General features: G+C 34.4%; 2 protein-coding genes across 2 annotated transcripts; both read left to right on the forward strand.

Annotated features, from left to right (window-relative positions):
- Nucleotides 1–808: 808 nt before the first annotated feature.
- Nucleotides 809–5,085, forward strand: LOC143898311 (modular serine protease-like). The gene is made up of 10 exons (XM_077407687.1): nucleotides 809–845; nucleotides 934–1,150; nucleotides 1,549–1,745; nucleotides 1,889–2,105; nucleotides 2,182–2,301; nucleotides 2,575–2,903; nucleotides 3,006–3,266; nucleotides 3,507–3,938; nucleotides 4,351–4,652; nucleotides 4,902–5,085. The coding sequence occupies exons 1-10, from the start codon at nucleotides 809–811 to the stop codon at nucleotides 5,004–5,006; spliced, it is 2,217 nt and encodes a 738-aa protein (XP_077263813.1). The 3' UTR covers nucleotides 5,007–5,085.
- Nucleotides 5,086–5,457: 372 nt separating this feature from the next.
- LOC143898312 (cilia- and flagella-associated protein 47) lies at nucleotides 5,458–20,999 on the forward strand. The gene is made up of 25 exons (XM_077407688.1): nucleotides 5,458–5,481; nucleotides 5,708–5,902; nucleotides 5,982–6,259; nucleotides 6,571–6,708; nucleotides 6,782–6,912; nucleotides 7,884–7,943; nucleotides 8,137–8,460; nucleotides 8,635–8,784; nucleotides 8,896–9,110; nucleotides 9,476–9,861; nucleotides 10,238–10,625; nucleotides 10,729–11,014; nucleotides 11,319–11,638; nucleotides 11,858–12,384; nucleotides 12,571–12,859; nucleotides 13,666–13,955; nucleotides 14,440–14,685; nucleotides 14,751–14,928; nucleotides 15,081–15,707; nucleotides 16,283–16,441; nucleotides 16,622–16,835; nucleotides 16,989–17,207; nucleotides 17,854–18,050; nucleotides 19,259–19,484; nucleotides 19,807–20,999. Exons 1-25 carry the CDS (start codon nucleotides 5,458–5,460, stop codon nucleotides 19,974–19,976), a joined length of 6,237 nt encoding a protein of 2,078 aa, XP_077263814.1. The 3' UTR covers nucleotides 19,977–20,999.
- Nucleotides 21,000–21,186: the final 187 nt, after the last annotated feature.

Below are 21,186 nucleotides of genomic sequence, written 5' to 3' on the forward strand. Positions count from 1 at the left end.
TTTTCGATTTGAGTCTGTAAATTCTACTGAGATTTCTGATACGAAGAAAACAAGTATTGATCTACGTTTTTAAGATTTATTTGTATCAAGAGGTATAATTTTTAGTTGACAATACACACAACTTTCTCCAACAGTCAATAAATATTGTAGGGCTTTATTTGATCAATAAATAAAAGATAGATCAGCTAAACTTGAGAGCACATGTATATATCTATGTACACTACCAAGTGGATAAAAATTTGTAAGAATGTTCTTTTAGTCTTCCTGATGTGCTACAAAAAAGTAGAAACGAATCCATTAAACGGTTGCTGAGATATAACGATTTTAATTCACTGATTTTATAAAATCAAAATTTTGAAAATTTTGAAAATTATGTCTTATACATCTAAGACGGTACCGATGATACATCCTTAAATTTGTAACTCATAAGATTTACTTGAATTATAAAATAATATCTTATATTCTACTCTGATTCCGAACCTTTTCGTTATCTTCCGAAAGAAAATAATCAACGCAATACCCATTTTTACATATTGGAAACACAACGTGCAACACAATACTTTACAATCTGCACCCTTTTGTTTTCGATAATAGGGAAACGGCATTCACACGGTATTCTATTGTGACTGGACGAACAAAATATGCAATTTCGCGTACTGCTATAAAAATTATGCACGAACGAGGGTCAGAATAACTTGTCAGATAACTACGAGTATATATAGAGCCGATGGCTATAAGTTCGCTTAATTCTGCGTTTTGTGAGAAGAATAATTTCAATTTTTAGAAATAGTAATTACTCTTTATAGGGATGATTGCATTGACGACACTAATTATAACGATGCTCGGTACGTTTGCATACAATAAAGTGGATCGTAGTGATTACGCTATATTGAGGATATTTAATCTCTATGTCAGAGGGTACATTGTGAACGTGCGTGGTGAACGTAGTCGCGACGGGGATCATTAATATTCGCGAGTTTGCAGGATTTAACAGGATATACGTTACCACGGAAGAGAATAGCCAAGTGTATTCATCATTGACATTTATTTGCGTGGACGGCACCGTGATGCCATTAGCGAACGTTTGCGATGGTATCCCTCATTGTCCGGACTCGTCGGACGAAGTCGCAACACTGTGTCGTCACGTTGTGTAAGAAGATATTTCCCGTTAACTTTCGCCATTAGTCACTAAACAAGGAATGTCGCAAAGAACCGGATATTCTTCCAACTGAAGATAAAATAGTTCAAGCACAGATAAAGCTTCCTTTTTTTTTTTTACTTAATTACGATATTACATTCTAATACTTGAGAAAAGTCTTAAATACTTTTTGCACATTTGACTTTTTATTCCAACGTTGTGGCGTTCTTCTGCTAAAACATTTTTATCTGCGAGGAAAAAATGCAAGTCTATACGTAAATCAATCTCCACACACGCGCGCGCGCTCGTGAAAGCATAATATTCTTCTCAATGCAATTAATAGAATATGCTGGTAACTCGAATAATCGTTAGGGAATATTCTGTATTATTGTATTAACTCTTTTTCGCAGATGTCCCACGCATATGTACAGATGCAATTACGGTGCCTGCGTGAGTCGCGCGGCGCGATGCGACGGTCTGGCGGATTGCGTGGACGCCAGCGACGAGATCGCTTGCGATCGAGATGCTAACGACGTTTGCTCCGACAGGGATTTCCAGTGTTCCACTGTTAATCAAGAGTGCATACCTTTCGCCGAGGTGTGCAATGGTCTGTAACCGTTAGATTAACTTTGACGACGATTTGATGCGAAATTGCATGAGCCGGCACAAGGTCGTGCAACGTAAGGAGTACGGGTGTACTCGTTTGAACTTGGAAATTTTTATCTCTGTGTTCTCTCCGCTTTTTATCAGGCTATAAAGATTGCTCGGACGGGAGCGACGAGAATGCAACGATCTGCCGCGAATATACGTGTCCCGAGCACACGTTCCGTTGCGCGTACGGAGGCTGCGTTCATCAGGAAGTGGCCTGCGACGGTGTGAAGGATTGCGTCGACGGCACCGACGAAGACTCGAGCACGTGCGCGGCTGTCGATTGTCAGGATCAAGAATGTTCACAATACGAGTGCCGGTTGGTTAAGGAATTTTATTTCTTCTTAATTAACAATTGTTTAGTTAAAATGCCGACGGTTTATTTCTTACTTTAGAGACCAAGAATTCGCATGCGAGAATAGACGGCAGTGCCTACCGATAGCTAAAGTGTGCGACGGTACACGGCACTGCGCAGACGCATCTGATGAGAGTGCGAAATTGTGCGAAGCACGTGAGTACGTATATGCCGCGTATAATTCACGATCGAGTAATTTAATTTTCTCCGTAATTTAATTTTACAGTTAGAGAAATTTTAGAATTGGTTCTAGGAGATCGACTATTTCATCAAAAATTAAATATTTTTATTAGTATATCCGTTATCTTATTCGAATAACGAGAATTTCTTCGCGAAGCATCCACTTTCAGCATTTTCAGAGTACGAAAAAATTACTGCTCGCGCGAGATTATACGCAACAAAGATCACCGATTGTTCTTTATCTTTACATCAGATGTCCTGAAAATTGGTTCCGCTGCGCTTACGGCGGATGCATTCGGCCGGAGCTGAAATGTAACTCTCAACTTAATTGCCACGACTGGAGCGACGAGGACGAGTCTCTGTGCGGGATAACGCTGCCCGAAGGCGCCTGTCGATTGCCCGCCGCGAAAGCGGGCACCCATTATAGCGTGAGCGGATGCTCTGGATGTCGGCCGGGCGAGGTTGTTCCCGAGCTCACGCGCCTCGACTACGCCTGCGACGTCGAAGGCACCTTGCAAGGTGCCAGTGAAATTTATTGTCAGAATAACCGCTGGTTTCCCGGTATTCCGAGTTGCACCTTCAGTAAGTAAACATTCTTCCCACGAGAACCACTGCGATGTTTTTATCTATAAATTGTCCAAATAAATTATTTACTTACGATTGATCGTGTGTAACATATTTCAGGCAATGAAACGGCAGGAATAACGTGCCCGGCGCTGTCCGAGACACATGATGCGATTAAACGATGCGAGGCGATGTGGGGTCCTCACGAGGGATGGCTGCCCTGCGACCGGCCCCTCCCGGTTGGCACGCGGGTTTTCCTCGAATGTCCTGCGTTTTATGAGCGTAGCAAAGGATCGTCCAGTGTCATGTGCCTTCACGACGGCACGTGGAGTCAATCGCTTCTGAGTTGTACTCCTATCTGCGGGATGAGAGACTCTACAGGTTTGACAAAATTGACGGGTTGTCATACTTGTGGAATTAAAATTAATCAGAATCGTTCAACCGCTTCGTTAGAATCGTCGTAGTTGGAAGAAATACGCGAAGAGCTTTAGAAGTTATTAATATGTCCTTTGTTCTTTTTTATCGTTAGCGCAAATATTTTTTTTATCAATATAGAACAGTATATTTGTTAGTAAAGCTTTAAATTTATTTAACTTGTACAAGAAATGTTAACATTTTTAGCGGCAGCATTGATCGTAAAGGGGTGGCGCGTCGAAGAGGAAGAGGCATTGCCATGGCAAGCCACCCTCTTTTCGCACGAAGATGGTCAATGGAGATTCTTTTGCGGCGGCACGTTGATCGGGGAACGCGTTGTGTTAACTGCCGGTCACTGCGTTTGGAAGACCGCGGCGGACACGATGCGCGTCGCTTTAGGGACTCTCTCGAGTGACTTAAGTCAAGTAGGAGAAAATACGCAGGTGATCGACGTGGAAAGTATCGAACTGCAGAACGCGTATCAAGATCACGAGAGTAATTACGGCTCGGACATCGCGTTGCTGATTTTAAAGAGAGCCGCGACTATCAACTCGGTTGTTGGGCCAGTTTGCGTTCCTTGGCATTCCGATGAAACATTACTGGAATACCAGCGAAACGGTGGACTTGGATTAGTTGCTGGTAAGTTTAAATTTTGCATTAAAAATCTAAATAGAGTTAGAGAATAAAGTTCGAGAAAATTGAATGTTTTTACTCTTAGAGAGAAAACAAGATTATTATATAATATAATTATCAAATTTCTTATTTACGTTTAATAAATTCTTTATATTTCTTCATTTTATTTTATATACATACCTCTTAATATAATATAGACAAATTATTCGTGCATTTCTTAAAAGAAAAAAGAAAAAATATTAATATTTCTTTCTGAAGCTATACTATTATATACTATACTCGTGTGTTGCTTGAAAATAAAATATTCAGTAAATTTGAAAACCACTAATATTAAACTTAAAAATCAAGTTATTAACTATTCGTTTAACAACAAATATAGATTTCCTTAACAATTCATAGAATTTGAGAAATTTTTCAGGCATGGGGCTGACGGAGAATGACACATTTAGTCCAGTTTTGAGGGTAACTACGATGAAAATTATTTCTGACGACGAGTGTCGTCAAAACCAGAACAGAGATTTTCGAAAATATTTAACTTACACTTCCTTCTGCGCTGGATGGGCGAATGGTACTGGGGTATGTAATGGAGACAGCGGCGGGGGTTTGGTGCTTCAGCGGCCAAATTCCAGTGTTTGGGAAGTTCACGGAGTTGTTTCCGTAAGTCCACGGAGATTGGGCACCAATGTATGTGATCCGAACTTTTATGCTGTTTTTACGAAGGTACATTAACATAAATATTATAAATTTATATTAATAAATATATTAAAAGCGATCTGTAATATATTTATAACTTTATTGTCTGCACACTATTCTTAAGTAAAGTCTGTCAATGTTTTTTGTTATATTTCCTATAATATTTCTTTGTTCACGATAATTGCCATTCACTATATTAATGAATTGTGTTATTTTTAATATTAATAGATTTATGTTATTTAAAATACTAATAGATTATATTATTTTTTATTACAGGTTTCTATGTACACCAATTGGATTCATGAGATTATCGAGAGCATACCTATAATCGGCCTATCTGATTTGAATCAACAACCAAACAGGGATAACATCGTTGTTTGATGAATAATAAATTAAATCAATTTCAATTGTAATATGTATGTAAATAAAATTAAACAATAAATGTGTACGTGTTTATTATACATATAATATATATTAAAATATACATATGTATAGAAAAATTTCATTATTTGTATAAGATGTATAAATTATTGACACAACCACATATCGATAAGTTAAATTCCGTTTCTATTAATATTATCCCCTAATATTTTATTTCCTTTCCTCGAAAACAAAAGAATAATTTCCCTCGAACACAAAGCAAACATAAGTAGCGTGAATATTGACAATATGTCAAAACAGAAGTAAGATTTACAATTTTATTTATATTTAACTAAAAGATATTAATTAAAGACATGCATCTTTAAATAATTCTTAAATAATTCTAATCTGTGAAAATCTCTTTTCGGTAGTATAATAGGCGTTATAATTCCGTGCGTCTATATACGTCAGCATGACGAATCTTTCAACGACAACCGTAAGTATATAATAACATTAAAACAAATAACATATTTTAACGAGCTAAATACAACAAAACGAATAAAATCGAGAAGGATATAGATATATAAATAAGATAAACTTTTTAGAAAAAAAAACAGAAAGTTTTTTAAAGATATAAAATTTAATGTATTCGCACTATCTCTACATTTAACGCCCGTTTCCGGATAGACATTACTATCTTTTAATTTGTATGTCAATATTAGATCACACAGGAAATGCAGACAATACTTTCTACGAATGAGTTAACAACAGGCATAAGATATGACGACGTGTACATCTCACCGAGTCATATAAAATTCGACGAAGCCTTCGAAGGAGTTACGTATCGACAACGTATTATTATCAAGAACATCGGATATAAACCTGCGTTTATCAGAATTCGCCAGCTAAATTTTATAGTAAATATGCTTAACATAAATAGATTATAATTACATTTTAAGAAATAAGAAATTCTCAATGATTAACGCTTTCGAATAGGCTTTTCAAGTAAAAGCTTTGAAAAGTGGCATACGGATCAGTCCTGGATTAAGTATAACAACATACGTGACCTACACGTTCAAAAGAACGTCCATATCGCATGCGATAATTCCTATTGAAATTAATGGAAAGATTTTCGATTATCACGTGATATCTACTGTAGCCATCGAATATATCAGCATCGAACCAAAGTTGATAGACTTTGGTACTATCGATATTGGTTATTCGTCCGGTTTAAAAATAGTAACAATCCGTAACGAAGGAAGCAAGAGCACCAGGTATCCGCGTTATTTTTAGAAATTTCTCGTATATTAGAAATAATATCGCAATTTATTTTTTTATATCTTTATTTTTTATTTTTAAAAAATATTTTTAAGTAATTCTCGCTATTTTTATCTTTTTTAATTTTTTGTTATATAAAAAGACAATTTCAGATTATGGAAATAATTTATATTTATGTAAATATATAGATCAATTATTAGACTTTTTGCGCAATTTATATTTTATTCAAATAAGAAATAAATTTAAATATTATATAAAGAAATATGTTTGATATAAAATAATTTGGTAAAAATCTAAAATTTTCCAGATTTGCGATTGATCTCGGGCAAAATGATCTAGACTTAATGATAAAGCCTCTTCGTGGAAGAATCAAACCGCAAAAGGAGATAAAGCTTCAAGTCGAATTAATGGGCGTAAATGAAGGCCCATTTTACAGTGAATTTTGGTAATACATCCTCGCTATTTGTCATGATAACTTTTTATCATCGTATAAGAAAAATTCGTACGAACTTTTTCAGGATTAAGTCCACTCCGAACATACGTGTTCCCATCAAAGTGCGGGTCATTGTACCGAAATTGGTAGTTTATCACACAAATACGACCGGAGATTTCACGCTCATCGATTTTCCACCTACGGTAGAAAATACCTGTAGGTACGATACCTTTGTCCTGCGTAACCTTTCATCTCGAGCCTGCAGTTACGTTGTCCTCGGTGAGATCGATAACGAAGTAAAGTGCATTCGGGTACGGAACCATTGTTCCTGATAAATTAAAGATTTTATAGCCAGTAACGGATTATCGAAAGCGTCCTTAGAAAAGCTTTAGTAAAATAATTTTACCCCACTCCCTATTTAAAACTATTAAAATCTGTTTCTAGAATTTGCAGAAGTCCAGATAGATATATATTTGAACGGTTATCGAATTGTTTATTTAATCTATAAAAGTCTTTATCTCTATAGAAATATATATATATATATATATTAAATTTTTTTTTTCATTATTAGCATATGCGAGAGAAAAGTATCGGATGCAGATATAACTGATAAGCTAGCATCATTAAGCTGAAATCCTCGAAATGCGTGGATTTTATATGATAAATCAGATAAATTGATATATTCCCTGTCACTGACTTAATCAATCTGACTTGCATATAATGAGATTCTTACTAAAATTATTTTTGCAGGACATTGACCGTAAGCAATATCTGACTTATAGTGTTTTTAAAATTCATCCGCTTGAAGGGCGAATAAACCCATTTCAAGGTATCATCTTTGAAATAAAGTGAGTCAAATTATTGTATCATTGCATACTGAACAAGATCTATTATAAAAGGTACAAATATGTTACATATTAAAAGACTTAATAATTTAATAAATATATAATTGCAGATTTTCACCAATAAATACATTGCAACGAAGAAAAAAACACGAGCAGAAGCAGTTGAGCAAATGTGAAACTGAATGTCCAAGTCTAATGAAAAACAGAGATTTTATGCAATTTATTAGAATAGTCAGAGTACATTGTACAGAATCGAAAGATATCACCAGTGTGTCTCTTTTAGTTTATTTTGCATTGCAGTCAACTGAATAAATCTTTATTTAAATAATATTTCTCCATCAGGGATTGAGCCTGTAAAGGATATTGCGACAGATAATTCATTATCACAAAGAATTTATATACGTGAGTGGATTTCTTTCTAATAATTTGTATCTTAAAAAGATTTATTAAAACTAATATAGCTTATGTTTGTGTGTTTTAAATAAGTCTTTAGATTATTTCTCTTGAATCTTTTGAATAATTTCTCGGGTAATCATATAATAGTTATAATAAATAATATATGTAATTAATTACTTTGTTATATATTTGTGAACAGAAGAATCAATGATGGAAATTTCATCCATGTTAATGTCCCGTGCATCAAGCACTGACTCAGGAATCTGCGATGTAATAAAGCTTTGTCTTTACGGTGAGGTGGAAGCGGTACAATTGCATCTCGAACCTGATACCCTCCATTTCGGAGACTTAATTGTCGGTCAGATATCGCAGCGCGTACTTCGCTTGACAAATCCTTCCGCTGTCGCACCGATATATCTAGAATGTGCGCCGAATGCAGCTGCACGTTGCTGTCCAAATTGGACGAGACTCAAGCCGAAAACGTCGATCGAAATTCTCGTTAAAGTTTGCGGCAAAGAAAGCAGTAAATTACTACAAAAATTTTTGCTTCTATATTCATATTAAACAAATAAATTATATATATTTTGTTAACACTCTATGTATTTTGTTAACCCGTTTGTGTCTCTGGTCTTTCTTTGAAATTTCGTCGAGCCGCTCCAAAATATTGAGCAAGACAGCTTAGAATTTATTTTTACAGTTGAACCTTCCTTCAAGTTGCTCTTCAACGTCGCAGCAGATTCTTACGATTCGACCGCGTCCAGACGACGCTTTGGAAGAATAAAAGTCGGAAGTTACTTCGTTGAATGCACGGTGAATATTATTTTCAAGTCTAAGAAAGGACTTTTAAGTAAGCTTACGTTAAACAATTTAGTCGGTAAAAATTTGAATTCCCTGACGTTTTAAAAATTGACTTGAATTTTTAATAAAGGTAAAAAAAGCTTGCCAACAAAAATAATAGATGATGACGAGGAAATTATGAACCGCCTTCTACGCTCACCCAAATGGAAACTATTATATAAAGATTATTCGGAAGTAATAAGTAGATTTGCGGGAAATATAAGATCTCCGTTCAAGAAATCAATTTCGACAACCAAGGCAGCTGTATTGATACCTTTATCGCCTTTACAAATATATAAAGTCCACATTTATCCAACCACCTTCGCTTTTGGAATGGTAAGTAAATCCAATATTATATAACTCATAAAAATGATCAAGAGTGTCAAAATCACAAAAAAATTGCTCAGAAACTTATTATCTTAGAAAGAGATCTTATTCATCTGAGAAAGGAATAATATAAAGTTCACAAACATTTATTTTTAATGTATTCTCTCTCTATTTTCCTCTCTCTTTTATTTGTTCCTTTATTATAGTATTATAGTAAAATTTTTAGAAAAATGTTTACACCATGAAACTATTTATAAAAATTTTTGAACATTTCATCGATTTCGTGAATTACAATAAACTGTACGAACAAGAGCGATGGTTCTAATAGAAGCTCGTTAAATTATTTTAATCATGGACATCGAGTAATTGGGTAGGTAGCACCGAATAGCTTCAACTACCGTCGTTTGGTCGTAAAGAATACGAACAACGTTCCAGTGATGATTCGATTAATAAGTTTATCAACCAAGAGCATCTACTTTCCGGAAGGCCACTTAATGATCTTGCAACCAGGCTCGACAATGACAAGATTAGTCGAGTATTTTGCGGACGGAGTTAACAAGTTTAATGGATATATCAATTATGTGATTAACGATAATCACTCTTTCGAGCTCAACATTACTGCTTACATCGTTCAAAAGCAACTGTATATTGACAAAAGAGAGATTGAATTTGGGAAGGAATGGTCGAGAGGAGAAGTTTATCGACCTTTGGCCTCTGTTGTCCGAATTACAAACAAATTGGATGCAAAAATATGTTTCAGGTAAAATGCATTTTTTTTGTGAACAAGGATAATTCGTCTAATAAAAGAATTGTTTCGAAATAATTGAAAAAATTATATATATGGAAAGTAATATACATCAACAAAAGTAACAAGCGAACATTTGAGAAAGCAAGTAGCGATTTATATATGTATGTTTAAAATTCAGAGTAAAAATGAGAGATTTTTCGGACAGGATTGTTGGGTTAGTATTAATTTCCGAGTTTGAAATACATACGACATGGCTTCTTTCTGAATCAATAAAGGAATAATTGAATCTTTTTTTAAGCGTCCACTTGTGATCTCGATAAATCTCGAACTTGTAGAATAACTCGAATAATTTAAAATACAATAACGCAGAATAATAAATTCGTTACAGGTGGGAAGTGCCAGCGGCGTCTGGATTCTATATAGAACCGAGATCGGGTTCCGTACGGGGTAACGCTACGTTACACGTTTACGTGCGCTACGAGCACTCCGATAACGCTAGAGATAATTACGCTCAAGCGTTGATGAGGTGCGAGAGCGGAAGTCGCGTGTCCCTGCGACTTAGCGTACCGCGATTTGTACCGGGGGTCGAATTCGTGAGCGACAACGCGAATCTGGGAGAAATACCTCTCAATTTGCCGACGAGGGTGGTCGCCGTTCTTCAAAACTTTGAATTCAACGAAGTGACGTACGAGATAGATAGCGCGTCACTGATACGCGGCTGTAACGTTAATCAGCTACGAGGGAAGATATCCCCGCGCGGTATCGCAATTCTTGAGGCACGTTCTCCATCAATCTCTCTCTCTCTCTTTCTCTCCCTCTCTCTCTCTTTTTTAAATAGTAAAATTTTGCAATATGCAAACTACATTTATTATCGTTTAGGTGTATCTTACGTTCGACGTTTGCTGTCGCTTTACTACAACAATTGCCGTTACGATTCAAGGATGTCTACAATTACTATATAGGATAAATGGCAGCGTATCATTTCCGCGATTGAAGCTTCTGCCGCAACGAATAGATGTAAAACGTCTCAGCATTGACGCTCTTCAAATTCACCAGATAACAGCCACAAATGTCGGGACAACGTTATTGAAAGTGCAAGTTTTGTTGGAAGAACATCCCGAATTTCACGTTTCTTTATTGGAAAATGGCAAAAGTTTGGAGATAGGTAAGCGGGCTCGGTAGTATAAAAATAATGAAGTAAAAGATAACTTTGATGAATTTAGGAATTAGAAAGGATGGCAAATATAGATGTAGTAAAAATTTGGAAGTAGGTAAGCGAACATGGCAGTATCCTAAAATAATAAAGTAAAAAGTATCTCGACAAGAGAATAGTATTTTCTTAAGAAACATATATTTATAACTATAAAACAATTAATATTTTGATAATCGCGAGATAAATAAAAAATTATGAATTTTAGCTAATGAATCGAATAATTTGATTGCAATTTATATATTCGATAAACAAAAAGGTACGGAAGGGATAACCATCGTCCCAGGTGCAAGTCAAACTCTTTATCTGCACTTTCAACCAGTCGATTTGGCCAGCTACGCTTTCTATTTGCCGATCGTGATAAATCAGCTGCTCGGTCCGGTGTCGATGCTGAATCCCAAGAGCATTCGACCAGCGGAGTTTTTGAAATCGCATGAAGCACATTATGCGCATTTACCGGGTTTTGCCATAACGCCGTTGCCTGATAAGCTGCCGACTATATCTATCGATTATACCGTGGCTAGCCGCGTTATTTTCTTCAGCAAACTTTCGTTCCGATTCTACGCTGCGACTAACGAAGTAAGATTCCGCGCATGTACCAATAAAATAAAAACAGAAAACTCAAAATAGAAGTATAAAAATACTGTAATACAAAAAGATGATTCGTGTAAAAACATGCAGAAAAAATTTCTACGCACAGAGATAAAATATGTTTGCCTTCGCAGACCGTAAATTTTATATTGAGAGTCATTTTAAGCTAATTTTAATTCAAGCTTTTTTATCATTCTTCGCCATCAGCTGTCCGAAGAATTGTTCATAGAAAATCGGGCAACGTCGAGGGAAATAGCGATGTCGATAAACATCGAGGAATTTAACAAAGCTGATTGCCCGTTCGCCATAGATCGGTCTCACGGTGCGGAGATTAGAAGGACGTTAGACTCGATCGAGTGTACTTTACGTCCCGGCGGTAGCGTCTCCTTCGTTCTCGAGTTCAAGCCGAGGAGACGCGGCAGCTTTAGCGCGGAGGTACCGATATACGTTTGCGGCGAGCCCGACGACGGCGTCTTCAATAAATTACGTCTCGACGGCGAGTTTCCCGCCAGTTCGATCGACGTCGAGCCGACGGAGATATATTTCACGGCCGTTCCTCTCGGCGCGGTGATAGGGGAAAAGTTTCGGATCCGTGCGAGGCACTTTGATAACACGGCGTTTATACGGCCGAACTTTTTAACGACGACCGCGACGACGCCGCGATGCAGCGTCGATCACAAAGACGAGTTGTTGCGCGTCGAGTTCCCGAACGGCAACGTTGTCTCTCCCAAATCGTGAGCTGGACTTACTTTTTTCTCGCTTAAAAAATATATTAATATAACGATTAAATAATTGTAATCTAATAATATTTAAATATTTATGTAGCGGAGAATTATTATTATTCTTTTTCCGATTATGTCAAATTAACAAAAATAACATTTTATGCGAGGATATTTAAGATTGTTCTTTGTTGCGAGAAGATACGTGGAACTTGAAGCAAGAATAACGTTCAAGAGCGATCAACCGGTATCGTTTTGCTTAACTATTGAGTTTTCGGACGATCGAGCGCTTGCCGCGTGTTTTTTAACGGTGTATGCCACAGCGGATAATAATTTACTAACGACGTACATGTATCCCATGAAGCCCACCTTTGATAAGACTTACGGCAGATATCTGGATAAACGTGTCTCGTGTCCATCAGTATCATCGGATAGCGCAACAGACGAGGACGATTACGATAATGAAGGAATTTCTCGCACACGCAGACACGTGCGTTTCTATTTTTACACTTTTTCGATTTGCCATGGAACAAATACTTCAGAGAATGACGATGTAATTCTGCTAAATTCAGTTTTTGATATCGCAGATACGCGATAATATTCATTTATTCGTGAATAAATCACAAAAGGCCGCAATTGGCATCCATTTTAATATTTTTAATAACATATGACAAAATTTCATTATAATTTTACGTGTCCCGTACAGCTCACTTTAAACTTTAAACGGCCGAATAATTCGCGTCAGATTTTTCAAAATAGATTTCTGCTTATAATTTTATATATTGTGTGTTTTTTAATGTGTATGCGTGTATTTTAGTTCTTCAGGTACATTTTCTGTTACGCGGTGCATAAAATTATAATTAAAATTTTATCTTGGATTTTTTAATACAAATTATAGATATATAGATAATTATTTAAAGTGGAGTTAATATACGACACTCATACATATATAACAATACGGAGTATAAGATGAATAAAATGTCATCCTGAATTCTGACGCGTTGTAACAATAGACCGTTTAAAATCCTTCTTAATGTAAGCCATTGAAGATTGAATGTATCAGAATTATGTCAGTTCTAATTTTCGTTCTTCAGAATTGATGAAAATGATTACAATTTTATGGTTCGTATACTTTCTCATAGTCTTTCTTATAATATCGTTTATTCAGACAAGAATATGCTGCAGTATTATAGACTTTAGTGTGCTTTTATATCTTTCTGAAGTATCTGTTTTGATAATAGAACAAAACCATTTGCATATATTTTATTAATATAACCTACCCGTTTTTAAATTCAGAGCGAATTACTCGAATCAAGACTCAGTATTACATCGCATTTTAATGATCAAAGCAGAAGTTTTGTCGATAAAACGACAGATTCGAAGTTGCATTGGAACAAAGAAAGAAATGATAATGGAATAGGTAACGAGAATATTCAAGTAGATGGAAAACGAACGCTGAATGATAACGGCAAACGAGTATCGATTCGCAAAAGACCTTCCGCGCTTTCTATGTCTTTCGGAACGAGGAACCGCAAATTCTCCGACAGATTATTGCAGCTTAGTTATTCCGCTAGCGATCGAAAAGAGTAAGTTACGAAAAATGAGAAACAACATTTATATTTGTCCTATTTGTCATATTTAGTGTAAGAACTTAAGACGTCTTGAATTATAGCCATTAAAGATAAATTTGTATGACTGGAAGAGCTTAAAAGTGACTTTAGATTGTTCTTCTTTAAACTGAACCTTAACATAAAGCAGATCTTATTACTTTAATGATTAAGGCAATTAGTTGGCAGTTAAAATTAACACAAATATTTATTTAAGAAAGTATAAAATGCATAGAATAAAATGTGTATAAAGTGTGTATAAAATAATGTTTTACTATTTAAGTTATAATCATCAGTGAATCTTTTATATCTTTCCAGATTTTATAAGAATTTATTGAATATTTAGGAACCGTCAATTTTTAATCATAGTTAATTAAAATTCTGCAAATCAAATTTAATTTATAGATATTATAAAATTTAATATGACTGTTGCACATATCTTTCATGTATTTATTTTTATTAGCGATTACGAGAAACATATGGGGAGAATAATGACGATTATGGAAGAATGGATGTATTCGGGACCATTGAAATTTTGTTTTTATCCAAACATTCCTTACGGCATTACGGCAGCTTTTTCGTACCTCCACATGAAGAAAAGATCATACGTGAGAAATTCTAAACAGGAAAACGGTGTGCCTATGCTATCGTTCATCGATGTCCTCGAATCGCTTGTAGGACCAAATATTCGGACCTATCTGGGAGAATTGTAATATTGTAATATTCATGAATTATTGTACATGCTTCCTCGAGTACATCGTTTCTTCGTTCAAGGTCGAAGCAACTGTTACCTGAAAATGATATTGAAAGAATCGATTACATCCTCCAGTTATATAACAAGATACTCGACTTTCTTCTGTCTCAAGGAGCGTATTTAGTTCACGTTTCGCCGCAATTTCTTCTCAATTACAACGATTATCTAATTAGCATTGACATCGTATTACAAAGCAATGTAAGTTATAAGCCGTACGAGTTTATTTAATCTCGCTTTTTTCAAGTGGCAATAATAAGATTTAATCCATTAAAGGCCAATAAACGGGAGAAACTTTTAGCTAAATTACAGTACCATGAAGATCTATCTGTCTACAATTAATTACGTTGCAGGCACGAAGAAAAAGGCTTTTCAATACGAATTGTGTGCCACGTCAACGACTGCCGCGGCAATTATTCGAGTCGCGAAATAAGCAATCCTGGTTGGATGTGATTTCGCAGACGTACAAGTGTTTCGTGCTCCGTGGAATACATGAGCGTAAATTCTGGACGTCGCCGCCTACCTCGCCGAGAAGATCCACGGTGTATCGGGAATCGATAGTATCGTCTACGTCGAGGTCCGTTATTGCGTTACGTAATTTTACAATCGCATCTTTAATTGGGTATGCATTTCCTAGTTTGCCGAAGCAATACGACCTACACGAGAGAGCCATTCAGAGTATCGCAAATTCGCCAAGCTGCGAACTCGCTTCCGATAATCGTTGCGCGGAAGAAAAGTTTCTGCTGGCTTGGTTGCAGTATCATTACGAGCAACAGCGTGCGCGAGATTGGATGACCGATCGTCGTGTAATCTTGAGTCTGCGAGAAAAGCAGGATGTGGCCGAGCGTCGCACGATCCAGAATTTTAATTATGATCTGTCAGATAGCCTCGTGCTAATCGCGGCTACCGCGGCCTACTGTCCCTTTCTCATCGACGAATGCTTCAGCAACTTGTACATTTGCCCGAGAAACAAACAAGAAGTAATTTAGTGTCGAGAATTTGACTTTATAGCAATACCTAAAGAAACTCATATATTAATTTACACATTAATGATTAAAACGATGTCAAAATTGTGCGCATTAAAACTCGAGATCCAGTTAGAATTGACTGTGAATCAATAGGAATTTGGTCACACGAATGTTAAAGCAACGGACATTATAACGAACGCTATTTTTGACAGATATAATTATTTTATTCTTAGGTGTAGAAAATACTGAAAATTTGCATATAATAAATAACAAGACGGACGAATAAAACTCGATTATATTATTGTAAGTTTCGAGATAAAAAGCAGTAAAAAGTTACGATTGGACAATAGATTTAATTAGTTAAGTTAAATTTTTGAAATTAATTTTTGTAAACGGTATTATTTTTTTTAATTTTGTGCAATTTACCATAACTGTTATAAAGACGAAGAAGAAAGTATAGAATTATAGAATAAAGAACACGATATTAAATTGACGGTTGTAATAATTTAACAAATTATTGTTATTTGCAATCTTAAATCAGGATACAATTCTAATTATGTTGGGTGCAAACTACATAATTTTTGCAGATGTTGCATAACGCTATTTGTCTAGTCACCGCTTGGAGGAAAATACGACTTGGCTTTATAATTACGCCAATGCAATTAGTTAATCCAAATCAAGTGCAAATACTAATGCTGGTCGTCCATCTTTTCCAAGTTTTGCCGACGTACGTACCTCGCGCCAAGGTTTGTGCATAAAAAAAATTATAAATTTACCATCATTTTTACATTTTATGTTATAAATATTCTATAATACTTTATAATACTTTTACTAATACTTTCTAAATGAAAGACTAATCCACAAACACATAGTCTCGCGCGTGTAAATTGAACAACATCACTGTTATTTGTGTTTTATTGTTACAGATCAAATTTAGCTGTCCACTGTCCCAAACCGTAACAAAGCAAATAAGCGTTTCGAATCCGACGGACAACATTGTGAATTATTTATTGTTGCTCGTAAACGATGTCAATCGTTTTTATACCATCCTGAAGCCCGTATCGGTCTTGCGTTTAAACGCGCACGGCAGCGGCCAAATACAAATACAGTTTCATGCCAAGAAAATACGGAAAAACAGAGGTGAAGTATAAACTCATTTTAAATTATTTTTTTAAGCTCTCAAATCCTCACCCCGATTGTACAGGACGTTTCATTTAACTGCGGACAAGATGACTTATTTAATGAGATTTCTTTAACTCTCGTGTAACATCGGATTTATTAATTCACCAACAGCGTACTTGGTGCTTTGCGGACGGGCTATTGGACCGTATTTCGGAAGGAATCAGACTATCGTCTTGGAGGGTCATATCGATAATCTGGGAATTGCGAGCGAGTATACTATACGCAGCAAACTGTACGAGATTGTCGAAACAAATCTGAAAATCAATGTACCCTACCAAAACGCGGCAGAATACGAAATATGGATGACAGACGAACGGCCGAGCCACCCCTGTAAGAAAAAATAGAATCTTTGAAATATCGAAGATTTTCAAGACTCGCTCACTATACCGTAAATGTAAATACGAAGAACTTATCGACGTTTTTCCAGTATAAAAAACCGATAACAATCCATATATCTACTAAAAGTTACTTTTTTATCTAAACTCGTGGAAAATGCAACGTGCTCAATTATTTTATTATATTATCTTTATTCTGAAAAACGTCTAAAAAAAACTGTCTATATTAGTAATTTGTAATAGTTGCATTCGACGTTTGATATGTTCCAAGCTAATTCATTATTCTTAATTTTATGATCAACGATATACCTAAGATACACTGTTAAATATTAAAGGATGGAATTTAAACCAATGTCTTGAATTAAATAACATTTTATTTTTAACTAACATGTCGAAATTTATTATTTTAACATAAAATAGTATTATTTTAACTTCCTTGGTTTAGTTAAATTAACGACATATTAAGTAGGACCAATGGCGACCTATAGAAATGGTTAAAAATGACTTAAATTAAGTATAATTTGACACAAATTTTAACAGTGTAATAATAATTTAATAATCATTATTAATCTTATAATATATACAGATATAACAATATATGCAGATATAATGTGACATAATTGTAACCTACATATTTTTAGCAACCCTAAAAATAACGCGATGGCGTGAATTGCGAGCCAGGAAAATACCAAAAAGACTTTTCCTGAATCAGGAATCGATAGTCGTCGCTGAGGGTGCATCAAAGGCGCAGTTATCGATCAGTGTGGCGTGCATCACACCCAAGCAACGAACGTTTTGGTTGATCTTCCAAGCAAAAACGGGCGACTTCATTATCCAAGTACGAGCGAATTGTTCTTTTTTTTTAAGACAGACGAAAATACAAGGTCGTCTATAAGTGATTCAAAATGTGGAGAAAATATATTACGTTGGTGCATATAAAGTGTTGAATAATTTAATAAATAATTATAATAATATATATTTTTTAAAGATAGCTTATTTAATCAAGATAAGCTCCATTGGTATCAACACATTTCTCCCAACAATTGTGTACAATAAATAAACAATTTTCAAAAAAATGTGTATTTTAAAAATCGATGAATTGTTTTACAACTCTTTCGACATTATATACCTTTATTTTTAAAAATCTATTTCTTCTTTACAAAATAATATTTGAAATATTTGAAAATATGATAACTTGTAGACGACAAATCTGGTGAATAAGGAAGATTTGGATGTAAAACTTTTATAATTCAATTTATTTAACTTTATTGTTGTTATATTCAAAATCTATGCAGTTATTAAGAACTATTACTCCATAATAGCTATCAATGTTGGACACTATTTTTACTTATATCTATTCTTCTAGCAAGTTCTCTTGTCGTTTGGGTAGGATCCTCTTTTACTAAAACTCTATAAATGCCATTATCAACTAAAACTTTTTATTTTGCAAAGAAACATTTCCAGAATGAAATTTTTGAAATCAATGCTATATTGCAGTTCTTTTATTAACATCAGTGTTTTCTACAAAAGCTCTGTTAATATTACAAGCAGTTGCAGTAACATTATTTTTTAATTTAAATTCATATTAAAAGTTTATACAAGTTTCATTAGAATTTATGCTTATTACTTTAAACAAAACAACCAAAACGTGTCTTTGAAAAAAAATTTGGCACAATAACTACAGTGATAAGCGTAACTAATGATAACTAATAATATGAGTAATTAAATTGTATATAAAATAATGTTGAATTTTTAAATATGTCTATGATTATTAATATGACTGTAATACTGTATCAATAGGTTTATTCGTTTTAGCTGAACTTTTTGCATAATTTATCATTTCTCTTTTTCTCTCCATTGTGAAAAGAAAAAGAGGAAAGATGAACCGTGCAAAAAAAGTTCAGCTAAAACGAACAAGCCTATATAATATATCTTCAATTAGCAAAACATTTTATGTGCATTAACTTAATATTTAGAATCTGGAAAAAATTAAAGATGCACCAATGATTCAATAAAATTATATACGTTTCTTATTGATTGTGACAGATAAATTCGTTTTGGCAAACATCGGTCAACGATCGCCTCGTTGTCGAGTGGACCGCTCAAGGTGAATGCATTTGCTCAAATCAGCGAAGTGGCGTAAGAGACAATTGTCCGTTTAACGTCAGCTTACCTGTACCATCCTGCAATGTTCAGCTTCGGAAATGTGTAGCTCAGATGTTTCAAAAAACTCTTGAATCGAAGGAACGTATGTTCTGGTCCAAATACTTGAGTACGTCATTCTAGTGAATCGTATAACAACCAAAGATATTAAAATGATTATTATTAGCCGAATCTTTTTAATTTATTCGTAACTCTATACTCAGACACACCACGCATATCTCAAATCGGGACATATGACGTCTTAGAGACGTCATTAAACGACTTCAAGACGTCTAATGATGCAACGTCTTTAAGACGTCTTATGTCCCCGATTTGAAACATTATGTTCACTGGGTATAGTCTATTTATTTTGCCACGTGAACAAATAATTGTCATTTTTATGTTGCTACTTTTTTTACTCAATTTCTAATTCCTCTCTTATGTTGTTTTAGATACCCATATCGAGCTACGATTAATAAAATGGTTGATGGGAGATGACGTTGATTCCGCAGCTTTGGAATTTGTCCATGTTTTTAATACTGCCGTCACATATAAAGTTACAATTTCAGACAAATTGAGCCCTCTTATTCTACCCGAATGCTTCACTATACAAGGCAAGTAAGATTCAGACTGTATGCTTAATTTTATTTTTTTTCTATTGTATACACAAGATAGTACATTTAAAAGGATATAGACTTAATTTATCTTTGTTATTGTTTTCAAAAATGCGAAAATATATCATTGCCTTCTACTATCATTCACCCATGAATAATTCCATCTTTGAATAATTTGGAGTCGATATTTATGTAACTAAAATGTTCCCCTGCAACAACTTTTTAATTTTTTAAACTATTAAAAATCTAGAGAAAATTCAAGAATTAAGTTTTGAAGATGCAAGAATAGGATGTAATTTTGTTTTTAATTTAATTAATTAAGAGGCAAAGAATCATATAAATTTGTTTGGCATTATACTACATTTCAAATAATTCTTTTCATCCATGCTCGATAGTATAGTTTGATAAGATAAATATGTTTATATATATATATATTCATTATTCCTATAATACATGTGTGTGTGTATTTCAATTTGCATGTATCTTATGTAAATTGTTATATCTTATGTGTTTCCAGTAAATAGAGATTTTGATTATTTATACATGTATGTCTAGATGTGAGGTTGTCCAACCAGCAAGTGCCAATGATTATACATGTTCTACCAACAACTCCTCCATTATATGAAGCAACAATCACTCTTACATCCTTGGATGATAAAGAACTTCGAGTGTACACCATCAGCTGCTTACGATCATAAAGTTATTGTTACTATATGATTATGCACCAAGTAAGTGTAAAGAAAACTTGTTAGATCGTAAATTTCGAATTTACTTTCTATTTTGATATAGAGAACTTATAGAAGTGTTTTGAGATTTGGAGAAAGAGATAAAGGGAAAATGAGATAAAAATGTGGAATGGTAGTAATCATCATAATCACAATTATGTGCTTTTTAATATGCATGTATTTAACAATAATTGTTCGTATATACATAGATTCAATTTAAAAATTATTATGATAAAATTTTGTTTATACGATAAAATTCTCACAATTTTTTTTCAAGACCAAGATTATCTCATTGTTTTACCATCACTGGAAAATCTGTTTCTAATAAATGACTCTAATTGATAATTGATCACGGCAGTAAAACAGTAAATGATTAATCGTATAATAGAGAACGCATATAATGTATATAATATACAATTAAACTAACGAAGATGTAACTAAACGCTTACATTTCATTAAATAATTCGGGTTATGTATACTATATATACTACAT

Source organism: Temnothorax americanus, unplaced genomic scaffold (genome assembly GCF_048541705.1).
Source record: "Temnothorax americanus isolate GAGA-0224 unplaced genomic scaffold, ASM4854170v1 Scaffold23, whole genome shotgun sequence".
Classification (NCBI taxonomy): Eukaryota; Metazoa; Arthropoda; class Insecta; order Hymenoptera; family Formicidae; genus Temnothorax; species Temnothorax americanus.

What these genes read in the sequence shown, in the direction of transcription:
- LOC143898311 (XM_077407687.1), top strand. Translation starts at nt 809, where the DNA reads ATGATTGCATTGACGACACTAATTATAACGATGCTCG. An exon ending in ACTAATTATAACGATGCTCG is followed by an intron (nt 846 to 933) that starts GTACGTTTGCAT and finishes CATTGTGAACGT; the next exon opens with GCGTGGTGAACGTAGTCGCG. An exon ending in TTTATGCTGTTTTTACGAAG is followed by an intron (nt 4,653 to 4,901) that starts GTACATTAACAT and finishes TTTTTATTACAG; the next exon opens with GTTTCTATGTACACCAATTG.
- LOC143898312 (XM_077407688.1), top strand. Translation starts at nt 5,458, where the DNA reads ATGACGAATCTTTCAACGACAACC. An exon ending in ACATCGTATTACAAAGCAAT is followed by an intron (nt 14,929 to 15,080) that starts GTAAGTTATAAG and finishes ATTACGTTGCAG; the next exon opens with GCACGAAGAAAAAGGCTTTT. An exon ending in CGTACGTACCTCGCGCCAAG is followed by an intron (nt 16,442 to 16,621) that starts GTTTGTGCATAA and finishes TTATTGTTACAG; the next exon opens with ATCAAATTTAGCTGTCCACT.